The sequence below is a fragment of the Schistocerca piceifrons genome, chromosome 2 (genome assembly GCF_021461385.2).
Source record: "Schistocerca piceifrons isolate TAMUIC-IGC-003096 chromosome 2, iqSchPice1.1, whole genome shotgun sequence".
Lineage (NCBI taxonomy): Eukaryota > Metazoa > Arthropoda > Insecta > Orthoptera > Acrididae > Schistocerca > Schistocerca piceifrons.
The window spans coordinates 612699715-612713991 of record NC_060139.1 but is presented as its reverse complement, the minus strand read 5'-3'; the positions used below and the strand labels follow the sequence as shown (position 1 = coordinate 612713991).

The 14277-nt window shown below is 39.9% G+C and overlaps 1 protein-coding gene across 1 annotated transcript in view; it reads left to right on the top strand.

Annotated features, from left to right (window-relative positions):
- Window positions 1-14277, top strand: part of LOC124775505 (nucleolar pre-ribosomal-associated protein 1) — a 177585-nt gene that overhangs the window by 91451 nt on the left and 71857 nt on the right. The window contains exons 11-12 of the mRNA XM_047250338.1: window positions 3545-4726; window positions 7068-7400. Of these exons, the coding sequence (XP_047106294.1) occupies window positions 3545-4726; window positions 7068-7400 (1515 nt within the window). The remainder of the gene's footprint in view (window positions 1-3544; window positions 4727-7067; window positions 7401-14277) is intronic.

Genomic DNA, 14277 nt, shown 5'->3' with positions numbered 1-14277 from the left:
GAGAGAGAGAGAGAGAGAGAGAACATGAGTGAGCAAGCATGGGAATGTGAGTGTGAGCACGTGCGCTTGCATTCCAGTGTCTAGCTGAATGTTTATTAGAGTATTGTGCAAAAATTTAAAATAAAGTGGTTAGGAATTTCGAGATTTTTGCTAATCCTCTCTCTCTCTCTCTCTCTCTCTCTCTCTCTCTCTCTCTCTCTCTCTCTCTCTCTGAGTATTGTGTAATAATTTCAGAATTTCAGATATACAAGGAACTCATTCATTTGGACTAGGTGGGACCGGATGTAATCCAGATTACCAAAAATCTGGAAATGTTCTACTAAATGCAAAAACACTAATATGTGCTACAATATACTAATCTTTTGTTTTGGTGCTAATAAGAAACTTTTTTTTGCCTCTTTAATGCTATATTGTAGTCCACTCACATTTATTTACTAAAGTGGAGTGTAAGTTTCTTTTGTTTCAAATTTGAGTGGTGTTTGAGAGCTTCACAATCGTTTAGATGTGTCACTAACATCAGTTTGTCTGGAGTTGTTTCAGGATGATGTTCTAGGTAAACCTTTAGTTTTTTTCAGCTGTGCCATTGTCTTCGCATGGGTCATTATTTCTTCCCCTCCTGTGTCATTTTTGTTGTCCACTTTACCATCGATATCATTCTCTGTAGAGTAACAAGCGGCCATACAGATTTTGTAATTGGTCATCACTGTCATTCTCCAACCAAGCACCTACGGCACTGTTGTCTACATCCTAACAACCAGGAATGTTTGATGACATTTCAAGGAATTCAGAGGTTTGACAACTAATCAAAAATTCAGTAATGGAACTGCAAACAGCAGGCCATATTGTTGTCCGTGACTTCAGAATTGATGGCTCAGGAACTTGATCCTAAGAAGATGCAACCATAAAAATCACATCTTTGGTATTTACCAGTTCCAGTACAGGAATCAAACTTAACTTCTCCCTATTCTGCAGTTAGTTTACTCAGTATCTGTTAACTGTGTACACATTGTGCTCACCAGTACACCTTAATCCATCAGTTGTAGAAGTGCCATTATGTTTGGAGGGAGCTGAAAGTGTGGGACCAGTGAAAAGAAAACAAAAAAACGAATCCAGTTAAACTGGGATTAAGGGGGGCTGAATAAATGTTAAACAATGTCTTATCTTTACTTACTAGATAAAATGTAATATCAAGTGCTGTACCTTCATCCTGTGTATATTTATCGCCAAAAGTGTAAAACTGCCTTCATCTTCTGAAAATTTCATTTATATTATTGCTTTACTGTGTTTCATTTCCTGTTTTGCCTCTCACACCTGATGAGATAATACCTATTTGAAAAATTTGAGCTTTCTTGTCCGTCTCTGTTTGTGTTTGGCTGCTTGACTGTACTTGTTTGTATTCTGATAAATATACAATTATCATCTTTAGTTTGGTTAGTTTTCAGTGTCTGTCATTTAATAAATAATTTAAGAGTGAAGGAGACAAGCCACCAAATAGTGGAAGCATTGAGTGTCAGTGGGTACACAAAGAAAAAATGCAGACTTTCTAGCTTTCAGAAGAATCCTTTAATGAGTTAGAGGACACACACACACACACACACACACACACACACACACAAAACCTGCGCAGCTACATTTTGCAGTTTGCCGGTAGATACGACACAGTCCCTCATCAAGACTACCTGCCGAACTGCAGTCGTGGCATTGTGTGTTCAGCTAGCACAATGTAGTTAAGTTTCCAGTTTTTGTTTGCCTGTTAATGACTCAATGTTCTCTCTATTCACTGAGGTGTCTCCATTACTCCTAAATTATTTACATTCTGCTAGAAGTTTCCTTACCGTGTTTATGCACTACTGTTTGTGAAAATTGTGATACCCAGAAAAAATGGTCTGAATCACTCCAAAATTGAGACTGTATAGAACAGTGGAATCATATTAATTGATTAAGATTGCAGAGAAGGACCATTCACCCAGGCCCAGTAATGCCCTCTTTTGGGAGACTCTCAGCCAATGCAAAGCCACCAAACAAATTGCAAATGTAAAAGCAAGTGCTGATATGCCTTGTTGATTTTAAAGGATCCAATATCAGCATGAGTGAGTGAGTTTGAATGGGGAGAATGATTGGTCTACAGAAAATGGGTTTGTCATACTGTGACATTACGGCTTGTACAGGGCATGCTGCTATGATAGTGGTGTGTGTGTGTGTGTGTGTGTGTGTAAAACCATTGGATGCAAGAGGTTTGTATACAGTGATGAATGGGTACTGGACCACTCAATTTTATAACTGCCATCTTGTTCCCATGGTCGTAACAGAAAGAACAACTCGGTCCACAGTGTTGGGCTTGATCTTGGGGCATTGCACTTGTGTCGACATTGCGATGCCATCTGTTGTGGGTTGGACTGGTGGCATACATGCCGTAGCATTGGCTTCCATTGACCAGAAAGCACCATCACCTTAGACTGCAATGGGGATGTGAACCAGTGGCTTGCTGAATAGCAAAATATGGTGTTTTTTGGAAGGCTCCCACTTTGACTTCGCCTACAGTGACTACCATGTATGTGTTAGAACCCACTGTGGTGAACGCAATCTGGCATTTGCATTTTTGAGTGGTGTAGTGGACTAACACCAGGTAAGGTGTTTTGGGGTTCTGCTGGTTATAGTGTGTGATCTCGCCTATGGGTAGATCACATAACTAATGAGGAAGTATTGAATAGGATTGGGGAGAAGAGAAGTTTGTGGCACAATTTGACCAGAAGAAGGGATCGGTTGGTAGGACATGTTCTGAGGCATCAAGGGATCACCAGTTTAGTATTGGAGTGCAGCATGGAGGGTAAAAATCGTAGAGGGAGACCAAGAGATGAATACACTAAGCAGATTCAGAAGGATGTAGGTTGCAGTAGGTACTGGGAGATGAAAAAGCTTGCACAGGATAGAGTAGCATGGAGAGCTGCATCAAACCAGTCTCAGGACTGAAGACCACAACAACAACAACAACAACAACATGTAACAATGTTACTTTCAGCAGCAGCAACTACTGCATGAAGGAGGTTTTAGTGCTGGAGGCTCCTCCTCCAGACAGCCCAACATGCTATAATGTCTGGTCACCTGTGACAAGGAATGTGCAAGGCTTCTTTCTGTATATTCACCTGACATGTCGCCCATTGAATATTTCTGGAATATGGTCCGTCGGCAGTTTCTTCAGTGTAGTGCTCCAGCAATCGCTGTTGATGCTTTGTGGACACACCTACAAATTTTGTGGCAATGTGTTCCCCAACAACATATCTAAGTCATCGTTCCATGCTACAATGTCTAGACGCCCTGATTGCAACATATGGCAGCTTCAAACCATACTGAATTCTGAGAGTCAAAGTGTATATACAGGTTTGTAATTCAAACCGTTGGTGTGTTGTCATATGCATAATCTGTGAAATAAATTTCACTGTAATCATATGTCTCCTTGGTGTTACAATTTTCACAGACATTAGTGTATAATGACTTCTTTTTTATGCAGCCCTTATATATAGTTTTTTTTTAATTGTTGTTTCAGATCTAATGGAAGATCACCATACCCCTACCTGCATGGCCAGAACAATGGAGAACCATGAATCTTCAAGTCTTCTGCTTGTAGCAGCATTGTTTACAGGAAAAGAAGACTCTGATGAAGATTGTGTAGGTGCTGTTCCATATTTCCTGTCACATGTTGTTGTGTGTCTATTTCACCAGCAGGCCTCTCCCTCATTGCTTTCTTCCTTGGTACATATGCCTCACTGCCGCTTGCCACCAGCAGTTGTGAGCTATATTGACAGTTGGTTCAAGTCACCAGTAGCACACCCACTTGGAAAGCCTTTTCCACCTTCTTGTCCATTAAGAAAGCTCAGCAAAAAGCTACTGAAAACTGACACACACATTGATGAGAAACCATTAGCTATTGTTAATTTCTTTGATTCCATGGAAGTAAATGATGATCCAGAACTGATAATGTCTTTATTTGATCAGACACTGTTTTATGCAAGTCGTCTTGCTATGCACAACGCACTTACACTTGTGGTATATGAAAAATGCAAGTACACTCTTCAGCATCTTATGGAGATAGCAAATAAACTAGAGCAACCAGAACAGTTAAGTGGCTTGTCATCCATAGATTGTGTTGTTTTTGAAACAGCCAGTGCAGCTCAAGAGTTTGTTGTTGAGAAGTGTCTGAAAGTAGCTTTGAGAAACAAGAATGTTGTTGAAATGTTTAATCCACTGTGCAATGACCAGCAGCAGTCTGATATGCTGATGACAGATTTAATATGTTTCTTAATGTCCTCTGCAAATTGTTTTGTGAGAAATAAATCTAATCTCTGCAACATTCTTGATCCACTAAAAATGAAATTTATGAGTGAGATAGTGAGGCAAACATCAAGCAAGAGAAAGCGATCCACAGAGTTTACAAGAGATTTGTCAAACATACTAGTTTGTTTCACACTGGAACATCATGAAGTTGCTTCATTATTGGATGCAGTAGCTCTTTCACCACTCATTTGTCTCCCTCAGTGGCAGAAGTTATTGGAATACCTTCTTAAGAAAGCTGCCTATTTGAAATGTGGCCAGGTGGCAGGTTCGTCTATAGCGGCATTGGCTGAATTTATAATGACTACATCTGATAAAGCAAATACTTTGGGAATTCAGGACAGCATCAGACTGCTTCTTTCAGAATGCCCTCATCTTATTGGATCCCTTCCACAGTGTACGTATGATCAGTTTTTAAGTTTTTGCTTCCATTTATGTTTATCACTCGGAGACAAAGAGCATCTTTGTGTAGCATGTTTTGTGTTTTTTCTTAGTAAATATATTACTCATCAACTGCAGACATGTTAATTCATTTATGTTAGGTACTATGATATGAGTGCAATGTGTGTTAGATTAATTTATATGGAACTGTTTTTAAAATTATTTCATTTGTGTGACATGAAGATAGTAGCAGTATTTACATTAGTATATTCCATTTCTTCTTTTTTCAGGCTCCTTTGTAACTTGATTGTGCAAGTTTACTTGTGATCTCTCTAGGAATCTATACCTAAGTTAAAATGTTATATTATTCTTTTGTATTGTATTCTGATATTACCTCAAAGAAAACCAGTTTCATGGAAACTAGAACTCAGTAGCTTTAAAACTAATTCTTTTGTGTGTTTTAACAGCATGAGGGAAAGTCTCCTGAATTATAGGAAAATAAAAGTCAACAACTAACTCAACATAAAAACATGCCATCACTGTTAGGAAAAATATATTTTCGGATCTCAAGCACAAGAGAAAATAGTGCAAGTACAACACTCTAGGGCGATGCATGGCAAGAAAAACATAAACACAGTTCAGTGATGAAGTGAGTCGCACGCGGAGCCAGAGCTGAATGAGAGTGAGCGATGATTGGCGCTCACCTACATAGGCGTATGTTGCAGGGGGTGCTGAATGTGCCTGCACAGTAGTTGGCGCTGCACTGTCGTTCAGCTGCCGTGTTTCCTGCTAGTGGCCTCCACCTCCTATTGGCTGTCGACAGAGGTGTTGGCCAGTGTCCGATGCATAGATGGTAATCTGGTAATTACCATGCTTGCATAATTTGTTTAGAGAGACTTCTTGAAAAGTTTGGAGGCCACTCAAATTCTCCAAGTACTTTCATCTTGTAGTAACAGGTTCTGTTCAACATAGTGTGCATAAATTTAAAAATTGTCACCGGTGAAGGCATATTTGTGTGCCTACTGCTTTGTCTCTGTATGCTGGAGATGTCACCAGAGGCTATAAAAATTCAGATAGCAAGTTTCAAACTTAAATAAGTTCAGCAAGCTGAACTGTAGCGATCAGGTTGTGGCATCGTCAGATTGCTACCTAAGATTGTGAAGTTGCGCCGACATGCGCTATGGAGCTTACAGTGCTGTACAGTTGGGGTTGTTTGCTTTATTTAGCATTAAGACCCGTGGTTTGTCTAAATTGTTTTTCTGCTTTTGATTTTCTATGGCCTCCATACATCTTAGCATAGTAATTCTGGGACCTTGATAAAACTGTAGTATCGAAGCACCAAATTTTGTAGTTCGCTGGTCCAAGTACATTATTTACTGCTACATTTCCCAGATGACAATTGCTCCTGTGTTCCATAAGCCAGGTGTTCTTTTTGTAGTTTCTGTGCACAGTTCAGAGCATGTGCAAGGGATTTCGCATACTTCTGCTTTGGCAAAAGGTGGACATAGGTTCTTTCCATTGGCCAAAGATTTGTGCGCCTTTTTTGTTGGTTTGAACACTATTGATGCTGTCTCTTCACAGCATCTGCTGATGCAATCTGTGACTGTTTATATGATTTAGGGGAAAACTTCCCCTTTAGTTGATTCTTTTTTACTAGATACTCCTGACCTTTTAAGAATAGTTGTTTCTTCTAAAAGTAGTTCCTAAATGTCCAAGCTCTTTGTTCACATAATGTTGATTCACAGATTATTTTAGCACAGTGCACTGATATGTTAATCTCTCCTCTTTTCTGCTTGGGATGATGACTGGAATTTTGATGAAGGCATCTATGTATGTTAGTAGGCCATCTGTGGACTTTGTGCTCTAAAGTTCCATCAGGTTTTTTAATTATCTGTACAGCCAAAACAAAATTTTATCTTCGATAGTTGGAGCCTTGGCAAAAAACTTGAATCAGGTGCTCCAGTCAGAGATGATATTGGGTGCTATTTTGGGGAGGGAGAGTATTTTTTTGCAACTGGTTCTTGGAGTTGGTGGGAAGATTAGGGGTGTGTTAACAAGGAACAGGCTTCAGATCCATCTTCAGCCTTTCTGATTCAGGTTTTACATGACTACATAAATTCCTGTTTAAATTACCCTGTGTTAATAACAGAGAAAATTTTATCTGCATGAAGTTCACTGTAAAATGGTATGATTTGTTTTTAGATCATTTCAATATAATTACCATACACTGTTTGGTGTTTGAAAGTAATAATATGTTAACACAAAAGATATTTTAGTTGTGCCCTTAAAAAAACTCTTAAGTCATTTTTTTCCTGTTTACTGTTGATTGTTATTCGAAATTTATATTTCATTTACAGCATTCTTCAAATTCCTTTTGAAGCAACATTCAAAGGACTCTGCCACCATGCTCTCCGTTTTACTTCTCAGGCACAATCCAGGTTTTCTGCCATCATTCAGAAGAACTGTATTGAAGAAGATGGACATTTTACAGTGTGCATCTCTTGTTTTCTCATTACTGACATGTTCCAGTCATGTCCAAAATGAAATGTCAAAAGATGATGAGTTTCTTAGAAAACTTTATGAGTTGCATGGTCCTGATATTCACAAAAGCATTAAGAAGCCAAGTAAAGCTAAGTCATGGATGCTTACTAATGTTCCAGGTGTAACATTAGTGTTGGATAAGTGTTTCGGTAAGATACTGTTTACAGTTATTTGTTTAATTTTTTGTGTAAAATGTTTCTTCTTTCTCCAAAGAGATGAAGATACATACATTACTGATTGTGTCCTGACAGAAAACTTCATTGCATACTTTTATGGCATGTATTCATTTTAATATGTACTCAGATACAACAATAAATTAAATGTGGTGAGATAGAAAAGGGACACATCAATTTGAGTAGAAAAGTTTGTTGTTTAGAACTGGAAAGGGAGGGAAGTAATGATGAGAGTAAGAAGGAATTGACACTAACAAGGAGTTAAAGAAAGAGATCAAAAGGGAACTAAGTTTGATTGACAGTCAGGTTACAAGCTATAAATAAGCTTCAAAATGAAAGAGAAATGTTAAAATAACTGTAAACAACAATTGGGAATAAAATTTGGAAGTGCATGAAGAAAAATTATTGCTTGTAGAGAACCGAACAAAGCTGTAAAGGAACATGCGCATTAACATGGTCCACAAAATACACATGCACAGTTCAGTAGTAGTAGTAGTAGTAGTAGTAGTTGTTGTTGTTGTCTTCAGTCCTGAGACTGGTTTGATGCAGCTCTCTATGCTACTCTATCCTGTGCAAGCTTCTTCATCTCCCAGTACTTACTGCAACCTACATCCTTCTGAATCTGCGTAGTGTATTCATCTCTTGGTCTCCCTCTACGATTTTTACCCTCCACGCTGCCCTCCAATGCTAAATTTGTGATCCCTTGATGCCTCAGAACATGTCCTACCAATCGGTCCCTTCTTCTTGTCAAGTTGTGCCACAAACTCCTCTTCTCCCCAATTCTATTCAATACCTCCTCATTAGTTATGTGATCTACCCATCTAATCTTCAGCATTCTTCTGTAGCACAACATTTCGAAAGCTTCTATTCTCTTCTTGTCCAAACTACACTCCTGGAAATGGAAAAAAGAACACATTGACACCGGTGTGTCAGACCCACCATACTTGCTCCAGACACTGCGAGAGGGCTGTACAAGCTATGATCACACGCACGGCACAGCGGACACACCATGAACCGCGGTGTTGGCCGTCGAATGGCGCTAGCTGTGCAGCATTTGTGCACCGCTGCCGTCAGTGTCAGCCAGTTTGCCGTGGCATACGGAGCTCCATCGCAGTCTTTAACACTGGTAGCATGCCGCGACAGCGTGGACGTGAACCGTATGTGCAGTTGACGGACTTTGAGCGAGGGCGTATAGTGGGCATGCGGGAGGCCGGGTGGACGTACCGCCGAATTCCTCAACACGTGGGGCGTGAGGTCTCCACAGTACATCGATGTTGTCGCCAGTGGTCGGCGGAAGGTGCACGTGCCCGTCGACCTGGGACCAGACTGCAACGACGCACGGATGCACGCCAAGACCGTAGGATCCTACGCAGTGCCGTAGGGGACCGCACCGCCACTTCCCAGCAAATTAGGGACACTGTTGCTCCTGGGGTATCGGCGAGAACCATTCGCAACCGTCTCCATGAAGCTGGGCTACGGTCCCGTACACCGTTAGGCCGTCTTCCGCTCATGCCCCAACATCGTGCAGCCCGCCTCCAGTGGTGTCGCGACAGGCGTGAATGGAGGGACGAATGGAGACGTGTCGTCTTCAGTGATGAGAGTCGTTTCTGCCTTGGTGCCAATGATGGTCGTATGCGTGTTTGGCGCCGTGCAGGTGAGTGCCACAATCAGGACTGCATACGACCGAGGCACACAGGGCCAACACCCGGCATCATGGTGTGGGGAGCGATCTCCTACACTGGTCGTACACCACTGGTGATCATCGAGGGGACACTGAATAGTGCACGGTACATCCAAACCGTCATCGAACCCATCGTTCTACCATTCCTAGACCGGCAAGGGAACTTGCTGTTCCAACAGGACAATGCACGTCCGCATGTATCCTGTGCCACCCAACGTGCTCTAGAAGGTGTAAGTCAACTACCCTGGCCAGCAAGATCTCCAGATCTGTCCCCCATTGAGCATGTTTGGGACTGGATGAAGCGTCGTCTCACGCGGTCTGCACGTCCAGCACGAACGCTGGTCCAACTGAGGCGCCAGGTGGAAATGGCCTGGCAAGCCGTTCCACAGGACTACATCCAGCATCTCTACGATCGTCTCCATGGGAGAATAGCACCCTGCATTGCTGCGAAAGGTGGATATACACTGTACTAGTGCCGACATTGTGCATGCTCTGTTACCTGTGTCTATGTGCCTGTGGTTCTGTCAGTGTGATCATGTGATGTATCTGACCCCAGGAATGTGTCAATAAAGTTTCCCCTTCCTGGGACAATGAATTCACGGTGTTCTTATTTCAATTTCCAGGAGTGTATTTATCGTCCACGTTTCATTTCCATACATGGCTACACTCCATACAAATACTTTCAGAAACGACTTCCTGACACTTAAATCTGTACTCGATGTTAACAAATTTCTCTTCTTCAGAAACGCTTTCCTTCCCATTGCCAGTCTACATTTTATATCCTCTCTACTTCGACCATCATCAGTTATTTTGCTCCCCAAATAGCAAAACTCCTTTACTACTTTAAGTGTCTCATTTCCTAATCTAATTCCCTCAGCATCGCCCGACTTAATTTGACTACATTCCATTATCCTCGTTTTGCTTTTGTTGATGTTCATCTTATATCCTCCTTTCAAGACACTGTCCATTCCATAGTTATTATAACAAAAATATCTTCAGTTTCCAGTGGAGATGTCTCATTTATGAACTTTATGGTCATGTTGTTTGTTGTTGTGGTCTTTAGTGTGAAGATTGGTTTGATGCAGCTCTCCACGTTACTCTTATCCTGTGCAGGGCTCTACATCTCCGAATAAGTACTGCAACTTACATCCTTCTGAATCTGCTCACTGTGTTTATCTCTTGGTCTCCCTCTATGATCTTTAATCCTGCCCCAAGACTCTCTGCCAATACTACGTTGGTGGTGTGGTGATCCCTTGATGTCTCAGAATGTGTTCTGTCAACTGATCCTTCTTTTTATTCAAGCTGTGCCATAAATTTCTTGTCTCCCCAATTCTTTTTAGTGCCTCCTCAATAGTTACACCATCTACTCTTCTAATCTTCAGCATTCTTATGTAGCACCACATTTCAAAAACCCCTATTCTCTTCTTGTCTAAAATGTTTATCGTCCACATGTCACTTCCATGCATGGCTACACTCCGGACAAATACCTTCAGAAAAGCCTTCCTAACACTCAAATCTATGTTTGATGTTAACAAATCTCTCTTCTTCAGAAACACTTTTCTTGCCATAGCCCATCTACATTTTATGTCCCCTCTACTTCAGTCATCATTATTTCTTTTTGCAGCCCATATAACAAAATGGATGTTTAGCTTTTGTTGATGTCCATCTTATATCCTCCTTTCAAGATGCTGTCCATTCTATTCAACTGCTCTTCCAAGTCCTCTGCTGTCTCTGACAAATTACGTCAGAGGCATACTTCAAAGTTTTTATTCCTTCTCCTTGAACTTTAGTCCAAATATTTCATCAGTTATAGGTTTCAGGAATTACTGCAACCAATTGCCATTTTTTCTTCAATTTTTATTTATTCATGACCAGTTTCGAATCACCCGGCGATTCATCATCAGATGATACAATTTAGTTTGGAGTATTGTTGGGGTCGTGAATCTGTGGCAGATACAGAGACAAAAAAGTGAGCACTCTGTGTGGAAAGAATATTATGATTGTAAGATTAAATTGATGGTATTACTCACTGTTTTCATTCTTGTGGCAAGCACTGCTCCAGGAAACATAATGTGTGCTTACCAGTATTGTTAAATATCAAGTGAAACAGGCACTTTTCCACCGATGGCGACTCCCCCACCCTTTACAAAATATAAACAAACCAAAGAGTGTGGCTGTTGTATCCAAAGAGTTTTGTGGAGGCAGAGAATTTTCTTTGTTCATTTTTTCGTATTGTGTGGCATTTGTAATAAAATATATATTTATTACATTACTTTCTTTATAAAAAATTATTATTATGATTTTACATTGCAGAATTTCTTATGCTATTTACAAAATCTACAACAAAGTGTTTAGGACAATATTTCTAGTAGTGAAGTTATGTTTGGCATGTTTCTCATTGCTCAATAAACTGGATAGTATACATATGGGGAGGGGAGGGTAGTTAGGAAGGGGGAGGGTAGGGTGGGATGGAAGGGGGGAAGGGAGGGAGGGAGGGAGCGAGAGAGAGAGAGAGAGAGAGAGAGAGAGAGAGAGAGAGAGAGAGAGAGAGGGGGGGGGGGGGGTTGGATGGATGGATGGATTGTTTGTTTGTTTGTTTGTCTGTGTGTGTGTGTGTGTGTGTGTGTGTGTGTGTGTGTGTGTGTGTGTGTGTGAGTGTGTGTGTAAAAAGAGGTAGAGAGGATGGTGTTTAGGTGTGGTATGAGCATTGTGGGGAATGGGTATGGGAGTGAATGAGTACAGTATTTATTGGTTTTTCAAATTTAAGTGCTCTTTAAAATTTTGGAAGAATGGGTTGTTTGCTAAATCAATTTGTTCATTTAAGATGGTGTGGGGTGTTTTATTGTTATGTATGAAGATTACTAATTGTTCCAAGAGGTCCATTTTTATTCCTTTGTCTACAGTGTGTAGAATGTGGAGGTTGGTTTTTATATCTGTGATGACTATTTTGGGCTAGATGGGCAGCAAACGTGGATTTATTTAATTTTTTAAATGGACTCTGTCAGTGTGCTCTTTGTTATCAGATTTCAAAATTTCTTCCTGTCTGTCCTATGTTAATAACAAAATTTATATTCAGAAAGACGGTTTAGCTGTCCTACTAGCTGACATCTATATTAATTATCTGGAAAACAAATTCTTTAAAGATAATCCAATGGAAAAAGACAAAGTCATTTATTACAAATGCTATGTTGATGACACATTTACTATACAATGGAACAACAACTGAAATAGAAAACTTAGCCACTAAACTGCATAATATACATCCCAAAATACAGTTTACTGTTGAACACCAAACACAACAGGGAATTAATTTTCTTGACTTAAACATAACATGTCACAACGCCAAATATAATTTGAAATTTACAGGAAACCCACCACAACAGATGTTGTAATAAATATACATCATGCCACCCAAATCAGCATAAAGTAGCATTTTTCAGACCAGCACTCAACCGTGTAAATAAAATTCATGCTGAACCTGCTGTAAAAAGCAAGGAGCTAAACATTTTAAAAACAATAGCCCACAATAATGCTTATGACCCAACCACAGTTGACAAACTGGGTGCGAAAATGAAAACTAAGCAAAAAACAATAAAAAAAACCTTTCCTCAGCACCAACAGAAACTAATAATGTCTGTATGCCTTTCCTTGGTAATGCATCATATCAACTTGCAAAACTATTTAAACCACACAAAGTCAAAATTAGTTTCCACACAAACAACAAAATACAAAACAAAATAACTCACAACATTAAAACAACCAGCCCACTATATTACAAATCAGGTATATACTAATTAACTTGTGACAGCTGTTCTTGCTACTACATAGGACAGACAGGAAGAAATTTTGAAATCCGATACAAAGAGCAAACTGATGCAGTCTGTTTAAAAAGTTAAAAAAATATATAAATCCACTTTTGCAGCCCATCTAGCCCAAAATAGTCATCACAGATATAAAAACCAACCTCCAAATTCTACACACTGTAGACAAAGGAATAAAAATGGACCTCTTGGAACAATTAGTAATCTTTATACATAACAATAAAACACCCCACACCATCTTAAATGAACAAATTGATTTAGCAAACAACCCATTCTTCCAAAATTCTTCTTAAATGAACAAATTGATTTAGTAAACAACCCATTCTTCCAAAATTTTAAAGAGCCCTTAAATTTGAAAACCCAATAAATACTGTACTCATTCACTCCATACCCTTCCCAGATGCTCATACCACACCTAAACACCAATCCTCTCTACCTCTTTTTACACACACACAATCCATCATCCACCCCCCCCCCCTCTCTCTCTCTCTCTCTCTCTCTCTCGTCTCTCTCTCTCTCTCCCTCCTCCCTCCCTCCACCTCCCTCCCTCCCTCCCTCCCTCCCTCCCTTCCCCCCTTCCCCCTTCCTTCCCTCCCTACCCTCCCCCTTCCCAACTACCCCCCCCTCCCCATATGTATACTATCCAGTTTATTGAGCAATGAGAAACATGCCAAGCATAACTTCACTACCAGAAATATTGTCCTAAACACTTTGTTGTAGATTTTGTAAATAGCATAAGAAATTTTGCAATGTAAAATCATAATAACAATTTTTATAAAGAAAGTAATGTAATAAATATATATTTTATTGCAAATGCCACACAAAACGAAAAATGAGCAAAGAAAATTCTCTGCCTCCACAAAACTCTTTGGATACAACAGCCACACTCTTTGGTTTGTTTATATTTTGTAAAGTGTGGGGGAGTCCGCCATCAGTGGAAAACTGCCTGTTTCACTTGATATTTAATGATACTGGTAAGCACACATTATGTTTTCCGGAGCAGTGTATGCCACAAGAATGAAAACAGTGAGTAATACCATCAATTTAATCTTACAATTGTAATATTCTTTCACATACAGTACTCTCTTTTCCATCTCTGTATTTGCCACAGATGCACGACCCCCACAATACTCCAAACTAAATTGTAATATCTGATGATGAATCACCAGGCGATTTGAATCCGGTCATGAATAATAAAAATTGAAGAAAAAATGGTGATTGGTTGCAGTAATTACTGAAAGCTTTAACAAGACAATCACAGAGTTCCAAATCCGGATGGATAAAAGTTTTATTTCATCAGTTTCTTTTACTGCTTTCTTGGTGTATAGATTGAATGACATCAGGGTTAACT